Raw genomic sequence first — 23956 nt, forward strand, 5'->3', positions numbered from 1 at the left:
TATAAATTAATCGCACTACCTACCAAGATCAGAACGAAGATGGCGACCTCCACAACAAGATCACGACTTTTTAATTTATTTGACAAAATTAGATATAGACGCTTTATTTCAAGGTCAAATCAATCATCTGCTTTACAAAAAGCAGAAGAACAAGACAATGAATCACACTATCCCCCCATTAAACCGAAATACCCACCCGGGGAATGGGGTGAAATGGATCGAGGTATAGCATGGACTTGGCATGAAGAAGGAGAAAAATGGAAAAGTATGGCATCTGTTGAGGAGCGCCTGAGTTTTTTGGCGACCAAAGATTCAAAATATGGTTCTAAAGTGTGGAAATACAATTCAATCCAGACAAACACTGGCTTGTCAGATTATCAGCAAGACAAAACAAAAACTGTTCTGATCAATGATGCCCCAGAAGTTATCAATAACATAGATATTGATATTGAAAATGAATTTAAAGACATTAAAACTATTCTCCAGGATAAACTTCTTGAGGAACAGGAATATTTAGTTCAACATCTTGGCAAAATGTATGACCCTAAAAAGCCAGAGGCTCTGAATACTAAATTAATTAAATCTTTGGTTTTTGATTTGGTTGCAGTACTCTCTACTAAATATGAACATTTATTTGATTTACAACTTGATCCAGAAGTAGAAATTGCAGCTTATTGGGATAGATATGGAGTTCCACCAATAAAACCATGGAGAAACTATGAAAAATCAAAGACAGATTACTCGATTCCGACATGGCCTCTTCCCAAAAAGTTTTTCCAGAACTATTCTAAGTATCAGTCTCAAAGCAAGCTAAGCTGTCAGTTACGGACATCAAATCCATTACCAGAGGTAAAATTGATAGGGTTTGAAACCTACACATGATACATAAAATATAAAATTGAGAATGGAAATTTGGAATGTGCCAAAGAGATAACAACCCGACCATAGAGAAGACAACAGCAGAAGGTCACCAACAGGTCTTCAAAGCAGCAAGAAATTCTTGCACCCGGAGTCCTCCTTCAGCTGGCCCCTAAACAAATATATACTGGTTCAGTGATAATGAACACCATACTAAACTCCAAATTGTACACAAGAAACTAAAAGTTAAAATGATACAAGACTAACAAAGACCAGAGATACATGTATACGAAACACTTAATCCCACTTTCAACAAGTTTATAACCATACTTGTATAGAGTTTGTTCATTTTGAATGCCCAAGTTGTAATATATGAACATGTCTTTTTGTCTAAGGTAGCAATAAACAGTTAGGAAAAAATACTAAAATTTGCCCTTATGAATTTTACCATCCCCTTTTCATTGCTTTCTTGGAGATTGGTAACATGTATATTTCAGGCTGTACTTAAAACCTAGTTCTTTATAAACATTGTGCTCTTCCCAAGTCAACAGTTTCTTTATTATTTTATAAGTCTATTTATGATATACATGTACTATGTTTATTTAATGAATAATTTTGTATTTAAAATTAATAAGCTTTTAAATTTTCTCCTCTTTTCAGTTTCTACCGCAAGATGATGTTCAGTGTACAAGTGAACCCTATCCAGAATGTAGACTATGGCCTAATGTGTTAGGAACCCCTAGTGGTTGGGTCCAACCAAAGTGTGATCCAGGTCGGTACTAGATATTGTATATCTGTTTACATTTCAAAACTGTTGTATTAATTTCTACCACAAAGTTGTATCTCTAAGAATAATGGTCATTGAACAGTCAACAGCAAGTTATTACGGTAGTTCTTCTAAATTCTACACGTACTAACCTTCAATTTGTATTTTTGACTAGTAAGAAGCTGATTGTACTACACCTAACAGAAGATGAAATTGAGACCTGCATTAATAATTGTTGATATCAATTGACAATTTATGCAAATCATCGTTAAAAAAAATTGAAATAAAAAATGTGCAAAAAATATCCTCAAAGATACCAGGCTTGTACAGTAAATTGGTATGCTGAAAGACGCTTGATATGGAATATTTTGAAAAGTTGTCAAAAGAACTGATAGATAATGAATTGAAGAATGGTGCTATCTTTTAGTTATGTACATGTAAAGTCTTCTATTAGCTGGTGTAACATATTATAACTGCCTTTACAATTTACTGGTGCAGTTAAGTGAACCAGAAAAGTAAAAAGGTAAAAAGTTCAACAACTGTGGGCCCAGGGCATGACTTGAGCTATAAAGGTCCAAGTGTCAGTTTCAATACTTGAATTTGGAAGCATTTAAATAAAAATTCAAATGCACAGTATTGCCCAATGGCAGGAAATTTTAAATTGCACAGAATGGGCAATACTAAGAAATCTTCTATTGCACAGTATTGCTCAATAGCAAGAAATCTTCAATCGAAAGTAAATACAAATCTTTTAACCAATTTTAATGGGATTAATTTAAAGTCTTTAATTTTTGGGGTCTGTAACCTTGTATTACTATTTTGGATATTGGGCTCCATTTTTGAATTGGTCTACATCAAGGTCAAACGGGTCCAAAGTTAAATTTTATTGATTTAATGAAAAACTGAATTATTGTGGCTGTGCAATATGCTAAATCCAATTTGGATTTAGATTTTTTATTTTAAGCCCTGTTTTCAAATTAGTCCTTATTAAGGTTTGAACATGTTGAAGGGACCTAAATTAAACTTTGTTTGATTTCAACTAAAATAAAAATTTTGGTGGTTTTTTTATATGCTGAATCTAACCATGTTGTTAGATTTGGGATATCAGACCATTCTATGTCATTGTATGTAAGTTCAATGTCCCATTTCAAGTTTTTAAGAAATTTGACCACATTTATTTTGTGCCAGAAACCAACATTATGTCAAAATTTAGATCACAATTCAATATTAGACAGTATCAAGCTTGAATATTGTTTCCAAACTTGACCAAACTGTTCAGGATCGACCTCTGCAGTGATATCAGGCTGCCCTCAGCGAAGCATTTTATTTTTTCTATATCAATGGAACAGTAGATATCAGGTTATAGTTGATTGAGTGTAATGTATCTATGTTTTGTTGTTTTGTTTGTTCATTGAACATTGTTGATGGCAATGAAATATTCTGATTCATTGTATTTTTTCAATTTAGGGTTTAATTCATATTGACCAGAACTGTCATAGTGAAGATATATCTGTGAACCAACTCATTAGTGTTTGCATTTCTATATTTTGTAGGCTATGTTCCACAAGATCCATACCAGTTTGTAAATCTCTCCTTCGTACCACGTAACTTATCCTACCTTCCATACTTAGAGAAGAATCTCGGAGCAGAAAATGCTGCTGAATCACTGAAATACTTTGGAATGAACACTGCCTTTATATCCACTGTAGCTCAAGCTTACAACCAAGGTATGATAGAGACAGTGCCATGATTCACTTCACTCCATATTTTACTGCAGTATATTTAATTCATTGCATATAGAAAACAACATTAACAAAGTTCAGTTTTCTTGTTTGAACATCAACATAAACGTTTATTATTACATTTGTTCTCATTGAAAGATTGATTGATAGTTGTTGGTAATCACATTATTAAACACTATTGGCTTAATCATTGCAGCCAGTTTTTATTGAGAAAAGGAACTAAGAGTACCGAAGAAAACCACAGACCTCAGTTAAGATCTGAGACCAGCACAAACTATATATTTGTGTAAAATTCATGCCTTCATCATCAGCCTAGGGTGAATGAAAGATTTGGAACATTTATGTGGGTAAGGAAATCTTCCAAGCTGAAACCTTGTCTCCTAAATTGTTTTGCAGCACACATTTGAATTTATATAAGTTTTGCATTGGTAGTTTTTCTTTCAAGCTGTTACACATATATTTTATTTTGTAGGATTCAGCACCTTTGTGGATATAACTTACCCATTCACAACACAGACAATAATGACAGATGGTAGATTGTTCTCTATCTATTCTTATCAATTAAATACACTTCATTTGTGGAAAGGTGACGAGGTGAATCCACTCAGGAACATCTGCTTCTTACAGGACAGTCTACCTCTGTATGATGTCATTGAAAATGGACAGATAAAAGGTTTTAATGACGAAACCTTTAAAGCCTTAATGAGATGTTTCGTGTTAAAGCCTATGGATCGGGGATGTGACCTAAGACCAACAATTCCACAAGATTCACCCGACAGAATGGAACCAGAAATTCCTAAATATGTGGAAGAAATAATTATTGAAAAAGAAGTTATTTATGATGAAAGCTAAAATGATCAAAATGCTGGCTTTAGATGAAAATAAATTATATCTGACATTTATTGCATTTTACTCTTTAGGTTCCATTTATATTTAGTTAGTAAATCCTACAAAAATAAGAATCTTTTTTCTAATTGCTTTAATGATATCATCAATATCAAGTTTGACTTGAACTATTACATTATAGTAGCTTTAATGATGATCTAAAAGAGGTTACTGTTATGATAGACAACACATAGATTGCAATAGCTCATGTGACTCTTTTTGACAAGTTGAGCTGAATACCAAGATAGAAATATATCTTTTCTCAAAGTTTTTTTTGGTTAATGTATCATATAAATTGTATGTGATTTTACCTCAAAAATGCTTTTTAAAAATCAAATTGAAATTTCTACACAAAATGAATAAGTCCAGAAACTTGTTTTCTTCAAAAAATGTTGTATGATTGCCAATGAGAAATTTATTTACCAGAGACCCACAGCAATTATAGCTTACTGTATGGCACATACTGTACATACAGCTATAAAGGCCCTGACATAACAAAATGTGTAACAATTCAAAATTGAAAGTCAATGGTCTGACTAATGATCACAATAAACATGACAGAGAGCGACAACCTCCTTACTTTGGATAGACACATTAACTTGCTTTTGAGCACCAAACAAGTGGTGTATCAGCACAATATAAGTACAAACTAAAAGTCAGTTGGAAAAGGACTTCAAGTTTAAGCATGAAGCACAAATAAAAACCTTACAAATAGACAAAAAAAAACACAAGGTGGTACCTGATTGAGCACTCAGTTTAATAATGAAAATTAATTTCTCACCTGGTTTGCTTTACAAATAACAAATGCATTAACAAAAGTTAATTTAGAATTAAAACAAGAATGTGTCCTCAGTACACGAATGCCCCACTCGCACTATCATTTTCTATGTTCAGTGGACCGTGAAATTGGGGTAAAATCTCTAATTTGGCATTAAAATTAGAAAGATCATATCATAGGGAACATGTGTACCAAGTTTGAAGTCGATTGGACTTCAACTTCATCAAAAATTACCTTGACCAAAAACTTTAACCTGAAGCGGGACAGACGGACGGACGGACGAACGAACGGACGCACAGACCAGAAAACATAATGCCCCTCTACTATCGTAGGTGGGGCATAAAAAGTGAGTATTTAACAACATGAATTAAGAAGTACATCTTTTGATATTTTTTTAGAAACCTAGATGATGAATAGTATTAATTCTAAGCTACAAGACTTATTATGAGTTGTAGGATAACTATAATTGGTATATCATTTCCTTGCAACCTCTGCATATCTGCCAGGCAGAGTTCACCTGACCTCAACATTATTTCATGGATCTAGGTTCAAGTGACATTGTAAAGTCCATATCTCAGATGATATAAGCAATAGGTCCACTTTATTTAGAGTATGTGGAATGATTGTGAACTGTACATGTCAAACTGGCAGGTATCATCTGACCATGTTTTATGGTATATTGGACAATGTTTATATTTTGTGGTTTAGAAGATTTCTTAGAAACAATAAGCAGAAGGCCCACTTTAATTGGTGTATGGACAATTGTAAGGTGTTTCATATGAACCCTACCTTATTTCATTGTGTAATGTTTTTGTGATTTAATCAGTTTATCAGATACTATAAGCAATATGCCAACTATATTACTGTGCGTATCCAATAACCCTTGTGGTAGTAAATTACCTATTGCCTGACCAGTTTAAAAAATTGTCAAAACAATTTGTCCATTTAAATTGTACAATAGGTATTGTGAGAGCTATTATCAACAGATGGTCATTTAACTACCTGTAGATTTACCTTGTTGTTTTTGACAGAGCTAATTTAAATGACTGATAGCTTTCCTCATGTCTAATGTCCTGAATGGACTATTCTATTTAGATATGGGACATTTTACATTTAATACACAATTTGTTCTTTCTAATAAAGATATTTATTGTAAATTTATTTATTTTGCTAACAATCACAAATAAATCATTGCTGGTAAATCCCACTTTCATAATGAAGAATAAAGCACTGAAATTTCTATTCACTTTAGCCATTTGTACTTTTTTTGATATATTGAAAATTAATTTTTAACAGTAATTCCAATTGAAGTAGATCCTGAATATTAAATGAAACTTAACATCACTACTATTCCATTTCAGGAATCGAATCGTAATATGACATGAAAATATATCCCATTAGAAAACACCAAGCCACACATAATTCATTTTGTAGAATTATTCACAATTAGATGGGCTATTCAAAAAAAAAAATCCATTTCACAAACACTTTAATTCCATATCAGGAATCAGAAACTTAAAATACATCCCACATTAAAAACACCATGAAGCAACATATATCTACTTTTCTTATAAACAAATTCACTGATTGAAATTTCCATCTTGACTGTTTAGAGACACAAAAAGAAATGGCTTAAAATATCCCATATCTAAATAGAATAGTCTATTCAGGACATTGGTCATGATACATGAGGAAAGCAAGCTAGCTATCAGTCATTTAAATTTTACCTTTTAGTGAAGAATTTTTTACTGGGTAGTTAAATGACCACCTGTTGATGAGCTCTCACAATAACTATTGTACAATTTAAATGGACAAATTGTGTTGACAATTTTTTATACTGGTCACACAATAGAAATTTAAATACTGCAAAGGTGATTGGATAATGACAGTAAGTGAATGGAATGATTGTAAAGTGTACAGGTATGTCTTGTAGGTTTTATAGGACATTAATCTCATTGCCATGGTTCTTTATTCAATGTTCAAGTTTTGAGGTTTAGTCGGATACTATAAACAATGTCAATATATTTTCGAGCATGGAATGATTGTAAGGTGTACATATGAACTTGACATCAATTTCATGGTCCATTGGTAAATTATGAGTTTTCAAGCAACATGTCAACTATATTTGGTGAATGATTGATTGTAAGGTGTACATGTCTGTCTGGCAGGATTCAAATAACCTTGACCTCATTTTCATGGTTCATTGGGTCAGTCCATATTTTGTTGTGGCATCTGTTTGTCAGGTGCTATAAGTAATAGCATCACTATATTGGTGTATTGAATGATTGCAAGGTGAACAATGTCATGTAGGTCTTTAATCAGACCATGATCTCATCTTCAAACCACAACAATTGGAAAGAGTTACTTACTTTCACAGTATATCATAAAAAAAGTGGCCATCTTGTAACATGGATTTATGCAAAATATGTTGATCCACATGTTTTTGAGATAATAATTATAAAATCCAGCAGTAAATATTACACACGTTCTCATAACAACATATCCTTTGTACTCAACTGATTTTCCGGCTCATAGTTTTAATATTTTCATAAAAATCACATCCCAGTAACCATATTATTTTAAACAAGAGCTAATAAACCTCAAAGCTAAATGCTATGTTAAGCTGAAACAGAGCATGTACTTATATTAAAAACTTTTTTAGCTAGACCCCATGACCTCTCAAACACTAGCTGTGAAGACCTAAACACGAAGATCATCCTTCATTAACAGACTAACAAAAACAGTTTGATAACAACAAATGAAAGTTAGCTAGCTATAAAATCAGGTTCCAGCAACCACTTTCTACATAAGAAAATGCCTGTACCAAGTGAGGAATATGACAGTTCGTTTGATGTGTTTGAGCTTTTTATTTTGCCATTTTATTAGGGACGTTCCTTTTTGAATTTTCCTCAGAGTTCAGTATTTTAGTGATTTTACTTTTTTTTTCGATTCTATAATAGAAATTCTTCATCTCTACAATGATGAACAACACATGTCATGGTACATTGATTTATTAACAGAACAAACAGGAACATCTTACATGTGAACAATTTAACAAGAGACATTATAACAACAAAAAATAATAGTGTCAATTAAACATGATTGATGATTGAAACAGAATATTATAGGGTTATTGCATGAATATTGGGGAATATTGTCCCGAGTAGAACTTTATATTGCACGAGCTTGCGAGTGCAATATATGTTCTATGAGGGACAATATTCCCCAATATTCATGCAATAAACCTTTTATTGTATAGCAATATATTTAAAAGTAAAACTTAGTTTAAACTAAGATTTTGTCGTTGATGACGTCATGAATTTTGAAGATTTATTGCACTAGTGCAATATTGGAATTTATTGCACACTAACTTTTGGTTACTTTCTGTTGGAAATATTATATTGCTATGCAATAAAACAAGATATAAATTGTATTAAACCTGTACTTAACTGTTTATTAGATGTTATTGGATAGAAGAGGTGTGCAGGATAGTGGTCCATTTATTACAGGGATTACAAGATTTTTGAAAAAAAAGAGTTATTGCTAAATTATTCATAACATTTCAATGATCTTACAGAATAAACTTTAACAAAGTTGTCAGCCATATTTCTTCAAAAATCACCTGTTTTAATTTTAATACATCAATTTTTTTCAGCAAAATAGGGCTCAGATCACCTTCTCCTTTGAAATTATAAATCAAAGCCTTAAAGGCTGTAAAAGCAATTGCTGTCATGTTAATGTTTGGGGACTTTTATTTTTCATCCACATATATATAATAATTAAACCTGACATGAGTGTTGTCTAGTTAGAAGTAAGAAGGTTTTAACTTTATATAAATAAAAGACTTTAGCAGAAAGTCATTTTTAATACGTTTTATATTTCACAAGGAGACAACACGTTTACCAGGCTAAAGTTGGGGTCAAATATACATGTGCTGAAACATATAACTCAAAAAGAAATCATCATGGATTATCCCCTGGTAGTGTTTGTAACTGGGCAATAATTTCCTTTATTGATTTAATTTTAACAATTTTCATTATTAATTTATATTTAACCATTAACACAAATGATTAAGTTAAAACATTTCAACTTTCCAGACGCAAATGTTAAAAAACGGGAAAGAAATAAAATATCTTACAAGACATAAACATGTAAAGAATAAATATATATTTCAGCTTAATAAAAATATTTTCATAATGGTACTTTGTCATCATTTTTAAAACTAAGTTCCAAACATTATTGCTCAGTTGATATACATGTATGTCCTTCTGATGCGGTACGAGCACAGGCACTTGTTTCTATCCAAAATAGTTTTATATGGATAGCCGACCTTCCTATGGATAGAAACAAGTGCATGTGGGTACGAGATAACTATAATTCTCATGCAATCCCGAAAAGGGGGGGGGGGGGGGGGGTCATCACAGACAAACATGACATTAAATCGTTATCACTGATGTATTGTTTAGGGCCAGTTGAAGGACGCCTCCGGGTGCGGGAATTTTTCGCTGCATTGAAGACCTGTTGGTGACCTTCTGCTGTTGTATGTTTTTCTATGGTCGGGTTGTTGTCTCTTTGACACATTCCCCATTTCCATTCTCAATTTTATTATACAAACAAGAACAAACAGCTCTACGTTGCTTTGACATTTTATCAATTTTCAGGAAACATTGCGAAAAATGATCTTCAATATTTCGAAAACATGTGAAATAAAATTGCTAACACGGTGGACCGTCGAGTGTCAACAAACGTAGTAGACTTGTTCACTGAAAAGACGAGGATAATGGTTTCATCTGACATTTGTTATGCATTCCCAGTTTTGATCATGATATTTAAAAAGACGTACTTTTTTTCAATCTATGTAACTAGAAAATTCCAAATTGAAATATCTCTTCATCTGGACCGACTTGGCATCTACTACGTTTGGACGGGTCCATTTCATTAGTAAGGTGATCGATAAATATTACGGAGTTTGACAGAAAAGGAAAACGAACTTATTGTTATGTGTTTTCAACAAGGGTTTCGTTCCGCTAAATTATTTGCGCAAACAAAGTTTGTCTATTTTTAGATTACAGGTAATCATTTGACACTACGCATTAACCTGTGTAGTGATTTTGATTTTACGATAAATGTATGAATGAACGATAATTTTATGAATGAACAAGAGCACCTGACCTCTTAAAGAAACACAAATTAAACATATAAAACCGTATTTAATAGGAGATAATTCAGTTAAATTTTCAATACTAAATCAACAACTGAAATGAATCCATATTTTGTTGAAACATTGTACGAACGGCGGAAAACGGAATCGCAGTTATAAAAATGTACTTTTTTTCACTCGGACTTCTATGTTATTTGATAGTCAAACGGTTGACCCTTTAAATACAAAAATACATCTACAAAAACATATTCTGAAACTTCTTAAATCCACTAACGTTTTTTTAAAGTTTCAAGCTATGTATTGCATTAGAAAACATACATAGGTGTTAAAGAATGACAGACCAGGAGCCTGTTTAACAAAATACTATGGCTTGATATGGGTGGAGTCTCTGATCTGGGTCACAAAGATGGCCATACGCGATAGCATAAAAGCAATTGCTTTAAAAAAATCATTTTTGTGATGTTACATCTGGTTGGTTTTAGTGTAAACAAAAAATGTCTCCATATTTTGTGACAGATCCTGACCCTTATCCTTTAAACTGTATTTTAGGAAATGGGAGGACTGTTTTATTCCACAAAAATAATCGTTAGATGATGATTTTCAGTAGCACCATATATGAAATATCAACCTGCAAATTTTATTGAATTACATTCTTGATAAATAAACAGAAATAATCAGATATAATGATGGTGGTTCCATTACACTCTGATGCTCATGGTGTTCCATTTAACTCTGATGCTCATGGTGTTCCATTTAACTCTGATGCTCATGGTGTTACTGCTTAGAATCATAAGAGAGTCAAAGGTGGTGTTATATGATATTTAAAAAGCAGGATTCATGATTAGAACACATTTTCACAAGTTAAATCAATGATATGCTGCCAATTTTGTTGAACAACTAATCTGCTGCTTTGATGATAATGCATGCTGCCTGCCATATAGAAAACTTCACGTTTATTACAGATAGGCTGCTATATACATCTGGCATTGATGACATTTCCTACCAATTACAGATATGCTGCCCATCCAATATACATCTGGCATTGATTCTTCTCATCTGTAGCATCCTGTAGTAGTTCAAATAAATATGAAAAAGAGAAACATGAAACCATTTGAGCACATATCCTAGCATACATAGCTATGTCTAGCTATTGAGCACATATCCTAGCATACATAGCTATGTCTAGCTATTGAGCACATATCCTAGCATACACAGCCATGTCTAGCTATTGAGCAAATATCCTACATGTAGCATACACAGCTATGTCTAGCTATTGAGCACATATCCTAGCATACACAGCTATGTCTAGCTATTGAGCACATATCCTAGCATACACAACTATGTCTAGCTATTGAGCACATATCCTAGCATACATAACTATGTCTAGCTATTGAGCACATATCCTAGCATACACAACTATGTCTAGCTATTGAGCAAATATCCTAGCATACACAACTACATGTATGTCTAGCTATTGAGCACATATCCTAGCATACACAGCTATGTCTAGCTATTGAGCACATATCCTATCATACATAGCTATGTCTAACTACTGAGCACATACATACCTGCCAACTTTTGAAAGTGCCCATGGGGGTTTTAGTGCGCGACAACAATTTCAAAAGTTACAATACTTTGCGACGACTATTTTGCGCGTGCTGTTTAGTGGTCTAGAAAAAGTGTCATATTTGTGAGATGAGCTTACATACCTTTTTCTTAAGTTTATTTGCATGATTCTAGTTATTATATATCAGTAGAAGAGATGAACATGTGGCTGCAAGACCAGGAAATAATTTCATGTGTAAGGATATTAAATAATTGTTGACTTTTCCAATTTAAAATTATGCACAAAGAAGGACCTTTATCAGGTTGGGAACAACACCTAGGGGTAACCCCTCAATGTAAGGACATTAAAAACCACTTTTTAAGTAAAATGAGCACATATTCATATTATTTGAAGAAACTTTCCCAAAGAACTATATGATCTTATGATCTATCTGGTATTATATGGTCAACACATGTCCAAGAATTTTGATATGTTCTTGGCCTTATATCTTCTATATTTTTCAAAATAATTGGACCCTTCATTTAGAAAAGTTGTTCTAAATATAATGTCAGAATTTCCCATTTTTAAGTTTAAAACTCTACATTTAATGAATTTTCTATTTTATTTTTTACAAGAGTAAAATGGCCCCTTGACTAAGGGAAGTCCCTCATTTAAGAGATTCCTCATGTGGGTTTTTTTTTGTTTTGTCCATGTGAAAAATAAAGAACAGTACATTGTACCTTAAATAATTTGGTAATTTAATTGAATACATAAATTTATAACATTTGTTACAGCAAGTGTAATATCAATAAATTAGTGAATAAACTACTATTTATTATGGTAGTACTGCATCATTGAAGTTTGTCAATCAGTCATACTTTTATTCTTATTCTGTGTAAGAACCTCCTTGCAGGTGAAAAACCATTTGCCATGTTCACGATTTTAACAAATAGAGCAATACACCACAAGTTTAAAATCTAGGATGTTAGAATATTCTTGAGAGAAAACTTTTTTGATTGGCTGATTAATTTGATCATAAGAAACATAGAATTTGATTGGCTTAACACAATTGTATTCCATTGTACACAGTTCAAAATCGGGAACAGTCATATTTTTCGTGTAGATTTTCACAAAATTGTGTTTTAGAGGATTTTTCACGATCGTGCAATCGTGACAAAGGGTCAAAATCGTGTAGTACACGCCTAAATCGTGAAAGTTGGCAGGTATGCACATATCCTGACATACACAGCTATGTCTAGCTATTGAGCACATATCCTAGCATATATAGCTATGTCTAGCTACTGAGCACATATCGTGACATACACAGCTATGTCTAGCTATTGAGAACATATCCTAGCATACACAGCTATGTCTAGCTATAGAGCACATATCCTACATGTAGCATACACAGCTATGTCTAGCTACTGAGCACATATCCTACATGTAGCATACACAGCTATGTCTAGCTATAGAGCACATATCCTACATGTAGCATACACAGCCATGTCTAGCTATTGAGCACATATCCTACATGTAGCATACACAGCTATGTCTAGCTATTGAGCATATATCCTAGCATACACAGCTATGTCTAGCTATTGAGCACATATCCTAGCATACACAGCTATGTCTAGCTATAAGAGCACATATCCTAGCATACACAGCTATGTCTAACTACTGAGCACATATCCTAGCATACACAGCTATGTCTAGCTATTGAGCACATATCCTACATGTAGCATAGGCAGCTATGTCTAGCTATTGAGCACATATCCTAGCATATACAGCCATGTCTAGCTATTGAGCAAATATCCTACATGTAGCATACACAGCTATGTCTAGCTATTGAGCACATATCCTAGCATACACAGCTATGTCTAGCTATTAATGTTATATATCACCAAAGGTCCATTCTTAACCTTTAAAGAAATTAATGGTCGAATTGAAGTACTATCTCAAAAATACCTACTGCACAAAATAAACTTATACAGTTATTACATTTTCATTACATAAACACATACATTAATGTGAAATGTGGGAAATAAACAATAGACCAAACATTTTGAAATTATATTATCATGTTCTCGCCCTGATATGCATGTACATATTGTTTACTACTGGAAGTTAAACCCCAATCCATTCATCACTAAATACCGCAACATCTTCAGAAACAAATGACCAAGACATACATGTACTTACATTTATAAGATGATTGACATGACCCTCTATTGACAGAGCTACACTTTTTGGTTTAGCTTGTCCTCCCTGCTTTGGTTCATTTTTCAGAATTCCTTTTAATCTGTCTTCAATGTCTTGTACATGTTTCATGGCCTGAAATTTATGTTTAAAAAAGACAACATATAGTTTATGTACAAATCATGTATGTACTGGGTGTACACACTGCATAAAGTAATAAAGACATGTAAAGGAAGTTTAATGACAAAAGCCTGTTACAATTTCTAGATCCCATATTGAAAAGACACTACTTCAATTGTAAAATAAAATAATTGCTTCGCTAACCACAGCCTGATACGACTGCAGATGTTAAACCCTGAACAGTTGGGGCAAATTTAAACACAATATTCAAGCTTGATACTGTCTGAATTTGGATTGTGATCAAATTTTTGACATAGTATAGGTTTCTCACACAAAATAAATGTCAAGGTCTTACAAATCTATTGCGCAATAATGTGTAATTAAAGATTCTTCTTGAAAATTTTCCAAAATTTGAAATTTAAAGTATTTTGATAAAAATATTTGAATCTCTTAAAAAAATTAGAACCCTCAAAAGTTTTGAATCCCCCCCTTGCAGCAATTACCCCCACACTGAATCCCAGCCTTTTCTATGTAATATGGAACCTTGTAGTACAATTTCAGAGAGATCCATACTCTTAACACAATTCAAGTTATTGTCTCAAAACTAGAAAAATGCTTGTTTTTGGCTCTTTTTTGGCACCTAATTCCTGCATGAATTCGACAATTACCCCCAAACTCAATCCCAGCATTCCTTTTTGAGATATGGAACCTTGTGATACAATGTCAGAGAGATCCATAAACTTACACACAAGTTATTGTGCAGACAAAAATGCTTGTTTTTGGTCCCTTTTTGGTCCTTAATTCCTAAACTGTTGGTACCCTAACCCCCAAACCTTCTACTTGTGGTAATAAACATTATGGTACAATTTCAGAGCAATTGAAATACTCATACACATGTTAATAACCTGAAAGTAGAAAAATGCTTGTTTTGGCCCCTAATTCCTTAACAGTTGGGACCATCATCCCCAATATCGATCCCAACTGTCCTTTTGAAGTATTGAACCTTCTTCTTAAATTTCATAGATATCCATTGACTTAAAACTAAAAGTTATTGTCCGGAAACCAAATGTGAAAACAACATCATACCATTATATATGATCCCAAATTTTTTTTTGCTGTCGTACAATAAGAATGTGCGAGGACACTAATAGCTCAGCTCACCATTTGCAAAAAAAAGTGGGTCGGAAAAAGAAAGGATAAAGAACTTTGAAGGACTGGTAATTGACAATTTCATACTAATATAAATGCACCAATTACCTACCACATGTTAATATTGTTTAACCCAATATTTCAGACAAATTTGTACCACTGTCAATCCAACTGGGTTTGCAAGTCCATGTATTCTTATTCTGACCTTTTCTTAAGATTATTGATTTCTTATAACTGAGTCTTCAAAATACCTGTTCATTATTAATTTCTCCAGTATCAATAACAATTGACCTTTGACCAGGGACCAATGCTGACCTCTGACCCTGAGGTTTGACTGGTTTACTCCACTCCACTAAGGGATCATAGATAAAAGGTTTCAGCACACTGCAATTTAAATAGAATATAATTGGAGAGATTTTTGAATGATGAATTTTAACCGAAATATTGTATTATTGGTTTCAGTATAAAACTACTTGCACTGTAATTAAATGATCTGGGTAGTGTCATTGTAGCCTGCTTGTTTCGTATCTCCTTTTTTTAAGCATATTGCATTTAAGGGTAAGAGCAAAGATGATATGCTCAATATTTTTTTTTTAAACTGTTTTTTTGTGTGTTGATCTAGTGCACATCGGGTATAATCAAATGACATTTCAATGTTTTTGTATTATTGGATATAGTCAAGTCATTTCATCTGATTACAAACCCATTTTCCCACTTAGTAGAGCTCTCAAGCATAATGAAATCTTTTATTTCCACTTTTCATCTTCAATAATTTTTTACTAGAATTTGATTCTTGAATGTTTAAACAAAACAAGAACTTTAAAAACTTTATGATAAGATGTTTCACATTCTGCTGCATGCCTTGCAGGTGAGACAATGGAAACTGTTAGTATATGTTTGATTTAAAGAGATATTTCAATCTTCATACCTCATCAATGGATCCATCTGTGTCCTCATTACCCTTAATGTAACCTCACTGGCTTTTCTAAATATACCTTCATATCCCATTGGTCCCTGTAAATAATTTATATTAGGTAATAAATATAATGTGATGAACAATGTGTGTGAAATTAATGCAGAAGAAACATAGTCAAAAGATGAGAAACTGTTTTTACATTAGTCTTAGATGGTCATTAAAAATGGCTAACATTATAAAGAACTTAAAAAAATTTTGTGTTCTAATTGTGTTAGATGAAAAAAAAATACTAAAAGTGCTAATTTAAAATTTTTCATCCCAAAAATAATGTTAAGATACTAACCATAGCATCAATCATGTTATGTGTTAATCTGAAGGGCACCCTCTCTGGCCATTCAAATGTTGTACCCTATAATAAAATAAAATAGTAGTGTGCAAAGTAAATACATATAATAAGTTCTTTTACAGAGCCTGTATCTCACACTTGGTTGCTATTCATTTTTGTTTTATGATTGATCAATTTCTGGAGAATTAGGGAAGAAAAGTTTTCAGCAACATCAAACAGGGACAACCAATAGTTCTATTTGAAAAACAAGAATGTGTCCTCAGTACAAGAATGCCCCACTCGCACTATCATTTTCCATGTTCAGTGGACCGTGAAATTGGGGTAAAAACTCTAATTTGGCATTAAAATTAGAAAGATCATATCATAGGGGACATGTGTACTAAGTTTGAAGTCGATTGGACTTAAACTTCATCAAAAACTACCTTGACCAAAAACTTTAACCTGAAGCGGGACAGACGGACGGACGAACGAACGGACAGACGGACGGACGGACGCACAGACCAGAAAACATAATGCCCCTCTACTATCGTAGGTGGGGCATAAAAATGAACCATTGAAGAATTCGGTGTCATTATTCAAAACAGATATCTTAACTGTTATGTAAAACAAAATAAATTATTATTGTATTATTTTTCTAGCTAGATCTAGTGACGAATGATTATTGTTAATTAACAAATTGCTCTATATTCATCACATTCACAATAAAGTTACATATACCCTATGAACTTTGATCACAGACATAGACCTAACCCTAGCTTAGAAAGCAAGATAAATAAATCCTTTCCAGTAGCTATCACCATCTTATAAAAAAAAAAAATATTCTTATACGATTTATCCTTTTTCTGACCTGCTGATTCAATTGCTGTTTCGTCTTAGTTCTTCCTTGATCAAAATTTGTTTAAGACATCAAATTTTCTAGCTTTCCTCTGAATTTCCTATTGTGATGTCATGAAAAATGGCGATCAAGCCTAATAATGTCACATAGAAAGAACACATCTTCTTGCAGATTATCTAATAAGAAAGATTGAGTTTGTCTGCATATCATTTTAAAATCATTAGAGAAACAGAATCCACTATCAAATCTTGTGAAAAACATTTTAATCAACTCTCAGCAGTTCAATTTTAATCATTTAAACAGCTTGGCAAGCCTTGCGTTTTATATTTGAAAATTTAACTGTGTTGAGTGAATGAATATTGTATCACACTCAATACAGTGGTAGAGTTTTAATATACAAATGATATTATTTAGACGGTTAAATTTGACATGTACAGACTCTTTTAAATTTACCTTGTTAAACAGACAATTGAAATCTACATGTACACAGTCTCCATTTGTGGAATCAAAGAGTATGTTTTCTCCATGTCTGTCTCCGAGTCCTAAGATGTATCCAACCATACTCATTACAGCAGCAGTACGGGCGTAAGAAACACGAGCATTGTACCTATAAATAGAATAAAGTCTTAAGATATATCCAATCATACTCATAACAGCAGCAGTATGGGCATACGAAACAGGAGCATTGTACCTATAAATAGAATAGTCTTAAGATATATCCAACCATACTCATTACAGCAGCAGTACGGGCATATGAAACATGGGCATTGTACCTATAAATAGAATAAATAGTCAAGATATATCCAACCATACTCATTACAGCAGCAGTACGGGCGTAAGAAACATGAGCATTGTACCTATAAATAGAATAATTATACATAATGTGCTGTGCACATTTAGCTATTAAAAAGTTGCTGTAGTATATTTGTTTCGCAATCTGTTGTCAATGTTAATTGGAAATTATAATCCTGTTCTTTGTAGACAGAGAGAGATGTGATCCCTGAATGTTAAAACTTCCATTCAGTTTTTTATGAGATCAAACAGATTTTAATGAACATGTCATCTGCTGAATCTGTGGCAATAAAAATCATTCTTTTATTCTCTGGGTTGGAACACTATTGTAACTGGAGAGCATGATTCTTCTTACAAAATCACCTTTGTCTCCACTGGGATTCCAATCCAGGACCTTGAGTTACAAGGCAGAGTGTGAATCAACTGAACTATAGAAGTACTTCCCTTGTTCAACTGGTAAGTATCTACTATATATACAAAGGGAAGCAACCCAGTCACACACTGCTGACCAAAATAATGCTATATATTGACAGATATACTTTACATTCTATAGATAACATGACTTACCATGATGTTGGGTCTTGAAAGGTTCTTAGAAACCATTCTTTAAATACTGGAGGATGACGTGGTAATAACTTTTCCTTCAACACTTGAAGTTTTGTTCTGTAATCACAAAATCATTTAAAACATAATCTAACATAACCATAGTAATATCTGAACTTTCTTTTGAGATAAGATATAGCTTTGTAATAATACATGTACAATTCTAATATAAAGGCAAAGTATTGCTTTTACGACTTCTCAAGTATAAATATGGCTAAGATGTTGTTTTGCTAGGGGAAACTCCAAAACACATGCCATAACAATTAAAATTAAAACCCATTCATATGAAATTTGCAGGAAATTTTGTATTGTCAAACTGAGTTTTTGTTAACCAAAATACTGTGAGTTCAGATGCTTTCTTATATGTAAGGATAGTGAATTTTTTTTAGCAGCATATATTTTTAGAAGTGATGAACAGAATGATCTAGGAAAGTACTATAATTACAACATACTTACTCAAGAGAGGATTGTTTGGAGGGACAGGCATCCTTTAATTCCTTCCCAGTCATACCACACCCTCTTTCTCTGTAATACTCCAGTAATATATTATATACTTACTCAAGAGAGGATTGTTTGGAGGGACAGGCATCCTTTAATTCCTTCCCAGTCATACCACACCCTCTTTCTCTGTAATACTTCAGTAATATATTATATACTTACTCAAGAGAGGATTGTTTGGAGGGACAGGCATCCTTTAATTCCTTCCCAGTCATACCACACCCTCTTTCTCTGTAATACTTCAGTAATATATTATATACTTACTCAAGAGAGGATTGTTTGGAGGGACAGGCATCCTTTAATTCCTTCCCAGTCATACCACACCCTCTTTCTCTGTAATACTTCAGTAATATATTATATACTTACTCAAGAGAGGATTGTTTGGAGGGACAGGCATCCTTTAATTCCTTCCCAGTCATACCACACCCTCTTTCTATGTAATACTTCAGTAATATATTATATACTTACTCAAGAGAGGATTGTTTGGAGGGACAGGCATCCTTTAATTCCTTCCCTGACATACCACACCCCCTTTCTCTGTAATACTTCAGTAATATATTATATACTTACTCCAGAGAGGATTGTTTGGAGGGACATGCATCCTTTAATTCCTTCCCAGTCATACCACACCCTCTTTCTCTGTAATACTTCAGTAATATATTATATACTTACTCAAGAGAGGATTGTTTGGAGGGACAGGCATCCTTTAATTCCTTCCCATTCATACCACACCCTCTTTCTCTGTAATACTTCAGTAATATATTATATACTTACTCAAGAGAGGATTGTTTGGAGGGACAGGCATCCTTTAATTCCTTCCCAGTCATACCACACCCTCTTTCTCTGTAATACTTCAGTAATATATTATATACTTACTCAAGAGAGGATTGTTTGGAGGGACAGGCATCCTTTAATTCCTTCCCTGACATACCACACCCCCTTTCTCTGTAATACTTCAGTAATATATTATATACTTACTCAAGAGAGGATTGTTTGGAGGGACAGGCATCCTTTAATTCCTTCCCTGACATACCACACCCCCTTTCTCTGTAATACTTCAGTAATATATTATATACTTACTCCAGAGAGGATTGTTTGGAGGGACAGGCATCTTTTAATTCCTTCCCAGTCATACCACACCCTCTTTCTCTGTAATACTTCAGTAATATATTATATACTTACTCAAGAGAGGATTGTTTGGAGGGACAGGCATCCTTTAATTCCTTCCCAGTCATACCACACCCTCTTTCTCTGTAATACTTCAGTAATATATTATATACTTACTCAAGAGAGGATTGTTTGGAGGGACAGGCATCCTTTAATTCCTTCCCAGTCATACCACACCCTCTTTCTATGTAATACTTCAGTAATATATTATATACTTACTCAAGAGAGGATTGTTTGGAGGGACAGGCATCCTTTAATTCCTTCCCTGACATACCACACCCCCTTTCTCTGTAATACTTCAGTAATATATTATATACTTACTCCAGAGAGGATTGTTTGGAGGGACAGGCATCCTTTAATTCCTTCCCAGTCATACCACACCCTCTTTCTCTGTAATACTTCAGTAATATATTATATACTTACTCAAGAGAGGATTGTTTGGAGGGACAGGCATCCTTTAATTCCTTCCCATTCATACCACACCCTCTTTCTCTGTAATACTTCAGTAATATATTATATACTTACTCAAGAGAGGATTGTTTGGAGGGACAGGCATCCTTTAATTCCTTCCCAGTCATACCACACCCTCTTTCTCTGTAATACTTCAGTAATATATTATATACTTACTCAAGAGAGGATTGTTTGGAGGGACAGGCATCCTTTAATTCCTTCCCTGACATACCACACCCCCTTTCTCTGTAATACTTCAGTAATATATTATATACTTACTCCAGAGAGGATTGTTTGGAGGGACAGGCATCTTTTAATTCCTTCCCAGTCATACCACACCCCCTTTCTCTGTAATACTTCAGTAATATATTATATACTTACTCAAGAGAGGATTGTTTGGAGGGACAGGCATCCTTTAACTCCTTCCCTGACATACCACACCCTCTTTCTCTGTAATACTTCAGTAATATATTATATACTTACTCCAGAGAGGATTGTTTGGAGGGACAGGCATCTTTTAATTCCTTCCCAGTCATACCACACCCCCTTTCTCTGTAATACTTCAGTAATATATTATATACTTACTCAAGAGAGGATTGTTTGGAGGGACAGGCATCCTTTAACTCCTTCCCTGACATACCACACCCCCTTTCTCTGTAATACTTCTGTCATATATTATATACTTACTCAAGAGAGGATTGTTTGGAGGGACAGGCATCCTTTAACTCCTTCCCCGACATACCACACCCTCTTTCTCTGTAATACTTCAGTAATATATTATATACTTACTCAAGAGTGGATTGTTTGGAGGGACAGGCATCCTTTAATTCCTTCCCAGTCATACCACACCCTCTTTCTCTGTAATACTTCAGTAATATATTATATACTTACTCAAGAGAGGATTGTTTGGAGGGACAGGCATCCTTTAATTCCTTCCCAGTCATACCACACCCTCTTTGTAATACTTCAGTAATATATTATATACTTACTCAAGAGAGGATTGTTTGGAGGGACAGGCATCCTTTAATTCCTTCCCAGTCATACCACACCCTCTTTCTCTGTAATACTTCAGTAATATATTATATACTTACTCAAGAGAGGATTGTTTGGAGGGACAGGCATCCTTTAATTCCTTCCCAGTCATACCACACCCTCTTTGTAATACTTCAGTAATATATTATATACTTACTCCAGAGAGGATTGTTTGGAGGGACAGGCATCCTTTAATTCCTTCCCTGTCATACCACACACCCTCTTTCTCTGTAATACTTCAGTAATATATTATATACTTACTCAAGAGAGGATTGTTTGGAGGGACAGGCATCCTTTAATTCCTTCCCAGTCATACCACACCCTCTTTCTCTGTAATACTTCAGTAATATATTCCTTAACCCATTTGTGTTATTAACCCATTCTATAAGTCCACACTCTTCGTTCAGGGGAATCACCGACTATAAATAGATAGTGGAATTACAGACTATAAATATATATCATGAAAAAGAATCTGACATCTGTTTGAATAAGATACAAAAAGGTATGTATGCTTCTCCCCAATTGTTTTAGCATAGTACAAGGTCTTCTGTTAAATAGGTATCAAGTATTTCTTCTATTCGTTCTGGAATTTATTTTATAAAAACTCAAAACTTAAAAACTGCAAATGCATTCAATCCAGTTAAAGCTCAAGTAGATTAATTCTCTACATCATAACATATAGCATACTTAGTTGATCATTTTTGAGAGATTAATAATTTGATGTTATAATGAAATAACAGTTATGCTTGTGCAATGCGGAATCACCAAGGGATTTAATGGGTTTTTTTTATTTGTGTTCATCTACAGTCATAAATAATTTTTTTTTTTATTGTACTTCAAATGTAGGTTGTTGTAAAAGAACATACATAAGTTCTGATATGAAGTTGTCGTCTTCTTGAATCCGGGTCCTTGTGCAAAAATTTATTTATAATTCCATTAAATTCCATCAGTCTGCAATCCTTTCTTAAATCATCCTTAAATGTACAAAATGCATTAAACTCAACTACCATGCTGGATTTTTTGTTCACATTTTAAAAACATTTACAAATGTGTAGCACCTAAAGTAATTGTTAAAATCAAATATTTGTAAACAGAGGTTTAAATTGTGCCAATTTTATATTCAATACCAATTCTCTTAAAATAGATAAACTGTTAGGAGATTCTGTAATGAAGTTGAATCAATAAGTTCTTTCTTTCATTTCAAAGTTTTGAAAAGAAAATAACTTTGAGCAGAAACGTCACTCAAGAATCTGGGTCTAATATTCTGAAAACACTCTCTGAGAGATTTGCAGGTCAGTTTTAGCGATTAAATTTATAAAATTGATATGTATAATGATAAATAACACATTTGACCAACCTTTGGTTTACACATCATGATATAAAGTTTACCATCACTCCCTGTTAAAGTTATCTTCTTTGGCCTCTGTAAGGAGGGCAACACTTCTATCTACAAAACCAACGTTTATAAGACTAAACTTTTAAACAAATTGGAATCATAATTAATACAGAAAATCAATGACCCCCAAGAAATATCATTACTGGTCACATAATTTTTCAGTCGTGATTTTGAAATCCTGGGTTCCCTGTTGTGAACCCCTAAACAAATGACCTTGATATGAATGTTATAGTCCATATTTTTCTATTATTTAGATGTCAATGAGGGACGTTGTGATATTAGATTTATGATTCACTGATATTTACTACAAATCTCCTTAACTCATATTTCTAATAAACTCACTGTGTCTTCAAATCCTTTAATAAACACTTCATTACAAGGGAAAGGGTTATGGTCCTGATGTAATCCTGGTGTGTTGGGTAATGTCACTGTCATTGAGGACTGAAGTGGTACCAATATCTTACTGAAGTTGCTGTGAAGAGAAGATGAATATCGTTATATAAATATCCTGAAAATGACCAACAACTAGATGACATTGACCTTGCTTATATCCTTTACTTGAATTAGTAACAGATACATACAACAAGAGTGCACACGCTGAAATGTCTCGCCTTCTATACTAATCATTGATATTATGTTGATAGTCCTAAGTATAAAGCTAAGCTTTAATACAACTGTCACATAAACTTAACATTAACCAAGATAACTAAACAAAGACCA

General features: G+C 33.4%; 2 protein-coding genes across 3 annotated transcripts in view; one reads left to right on the forward strand and one right to left on the reverse strand.

The window, feature by feature from the left end:
* Window positions 1-9: 9 nt before the first annotated feature.
* On the forward strand, window positions 10-4268 carry LOC143071552 (large ribosomal subunit protein mL65-like). Its single transcript, XM_076245924.1, has 4 exons — window positions 10-849; window positions 1519-1630; window positions 3178-3351; window positions 3839-4268. Exons 1-4 carry the CDS (start codon window positions 40-42, stop codon window positions 4216-4218), a joined length of 1476 nt encoding a protein of 491 aa, XP_076102039.1. The 5' UTR covers window positions 10-39; the 3' UTR covers window positions 4219-4268.
* Window positions 4269-9009: 4741 nt separating this feature from the next.
* The window catches only part of LOC143071555 (serine/threonine-protein kinase ATR-like), an 85905-nt gene continuing 70958 nt past the window's right edge, over window positions 9010-23956 (reverse strand). The window contains exons 58-68 of one of the 2 annotated variants that reach the window (XM_076245927.1): window positions 23579-23708; window positions 23198-23287; window positions 22707-22814; window positions 22102-22259; window positions 18658-18753; window positions 17752-17905; window positions 16461-16526; window positions 16130-16215; window positions 15453-15585; window positions 13936-14067; window positions 9010-11256 (exon numbers count right to left, since the gene is read on the reverse strand). In XM_076245927.1, coding sequence (XP_076102042.1) covers window positions 11197-11256; window positions 13936-14067; window positions 15453-15585; window positions 16130-16215; window positions 16461-16526; window positions 17752-17905; window positions 18658-18753; window positions 22102-22259; window positions 22707-22814; window positions 23198-23287; window positions 23579-23708 — 1213 coding nt within the window. In that variant the 3' untranslated portion in view covers window positions 9010-11196. Of the gene's footprint in view, window positions 11257-13935; window positions 14068-15452; window positions 15586-16129; window positions 16216-16460; window positions 16527-17751; window positions 17906-18657; window positions 18754-22072; window positions 22260-22706; window positions 22815-23197; window positions 23288-23578; window positions 23709-23956 lie in introns of those variants that run through there. The other variant, XM_076245926.1, reaches the window with a different exon arrangement.

Source organism: Mytilus galloprovincialis, chromosome 4 (genome assembly GCF_965363235.1).
Source record: "Mytilus galloprovincialis chromosome 4, xbMytGall1.hap1.1, whole genome shotgun sequence".
NCBI lineage: Eukaryota > Metazoa > Mollusca > Bivalvia > Mytilida > Mytilidae > Mytilus > Mytilus galloprovincialis.

Excerpts from the sequence above, each read along its gene's own strand:
- LOC143071552 (XM_076245924.1), top strand. The coding sequence starts at position 40 with ATGGCGACCTCCACAACAAGATCACGACTTTTTAATTTATTTGACAAA. Across the intron at positions 850-1,518 it reads CATCAAATCCATTACCAGAG|TTTCTACCGCAAGATGATGT; the intron begins GTAAAATTGATA and ends TCCTCTTTTCAG. Across the intron at positions 1,631-3,177 it reads CCAACCAAAGTGTGATCCAG|GCTATGTTCCACAAGATCCA; the intron begins GTCGGTACTAGA and ends TATATTTTGTAG.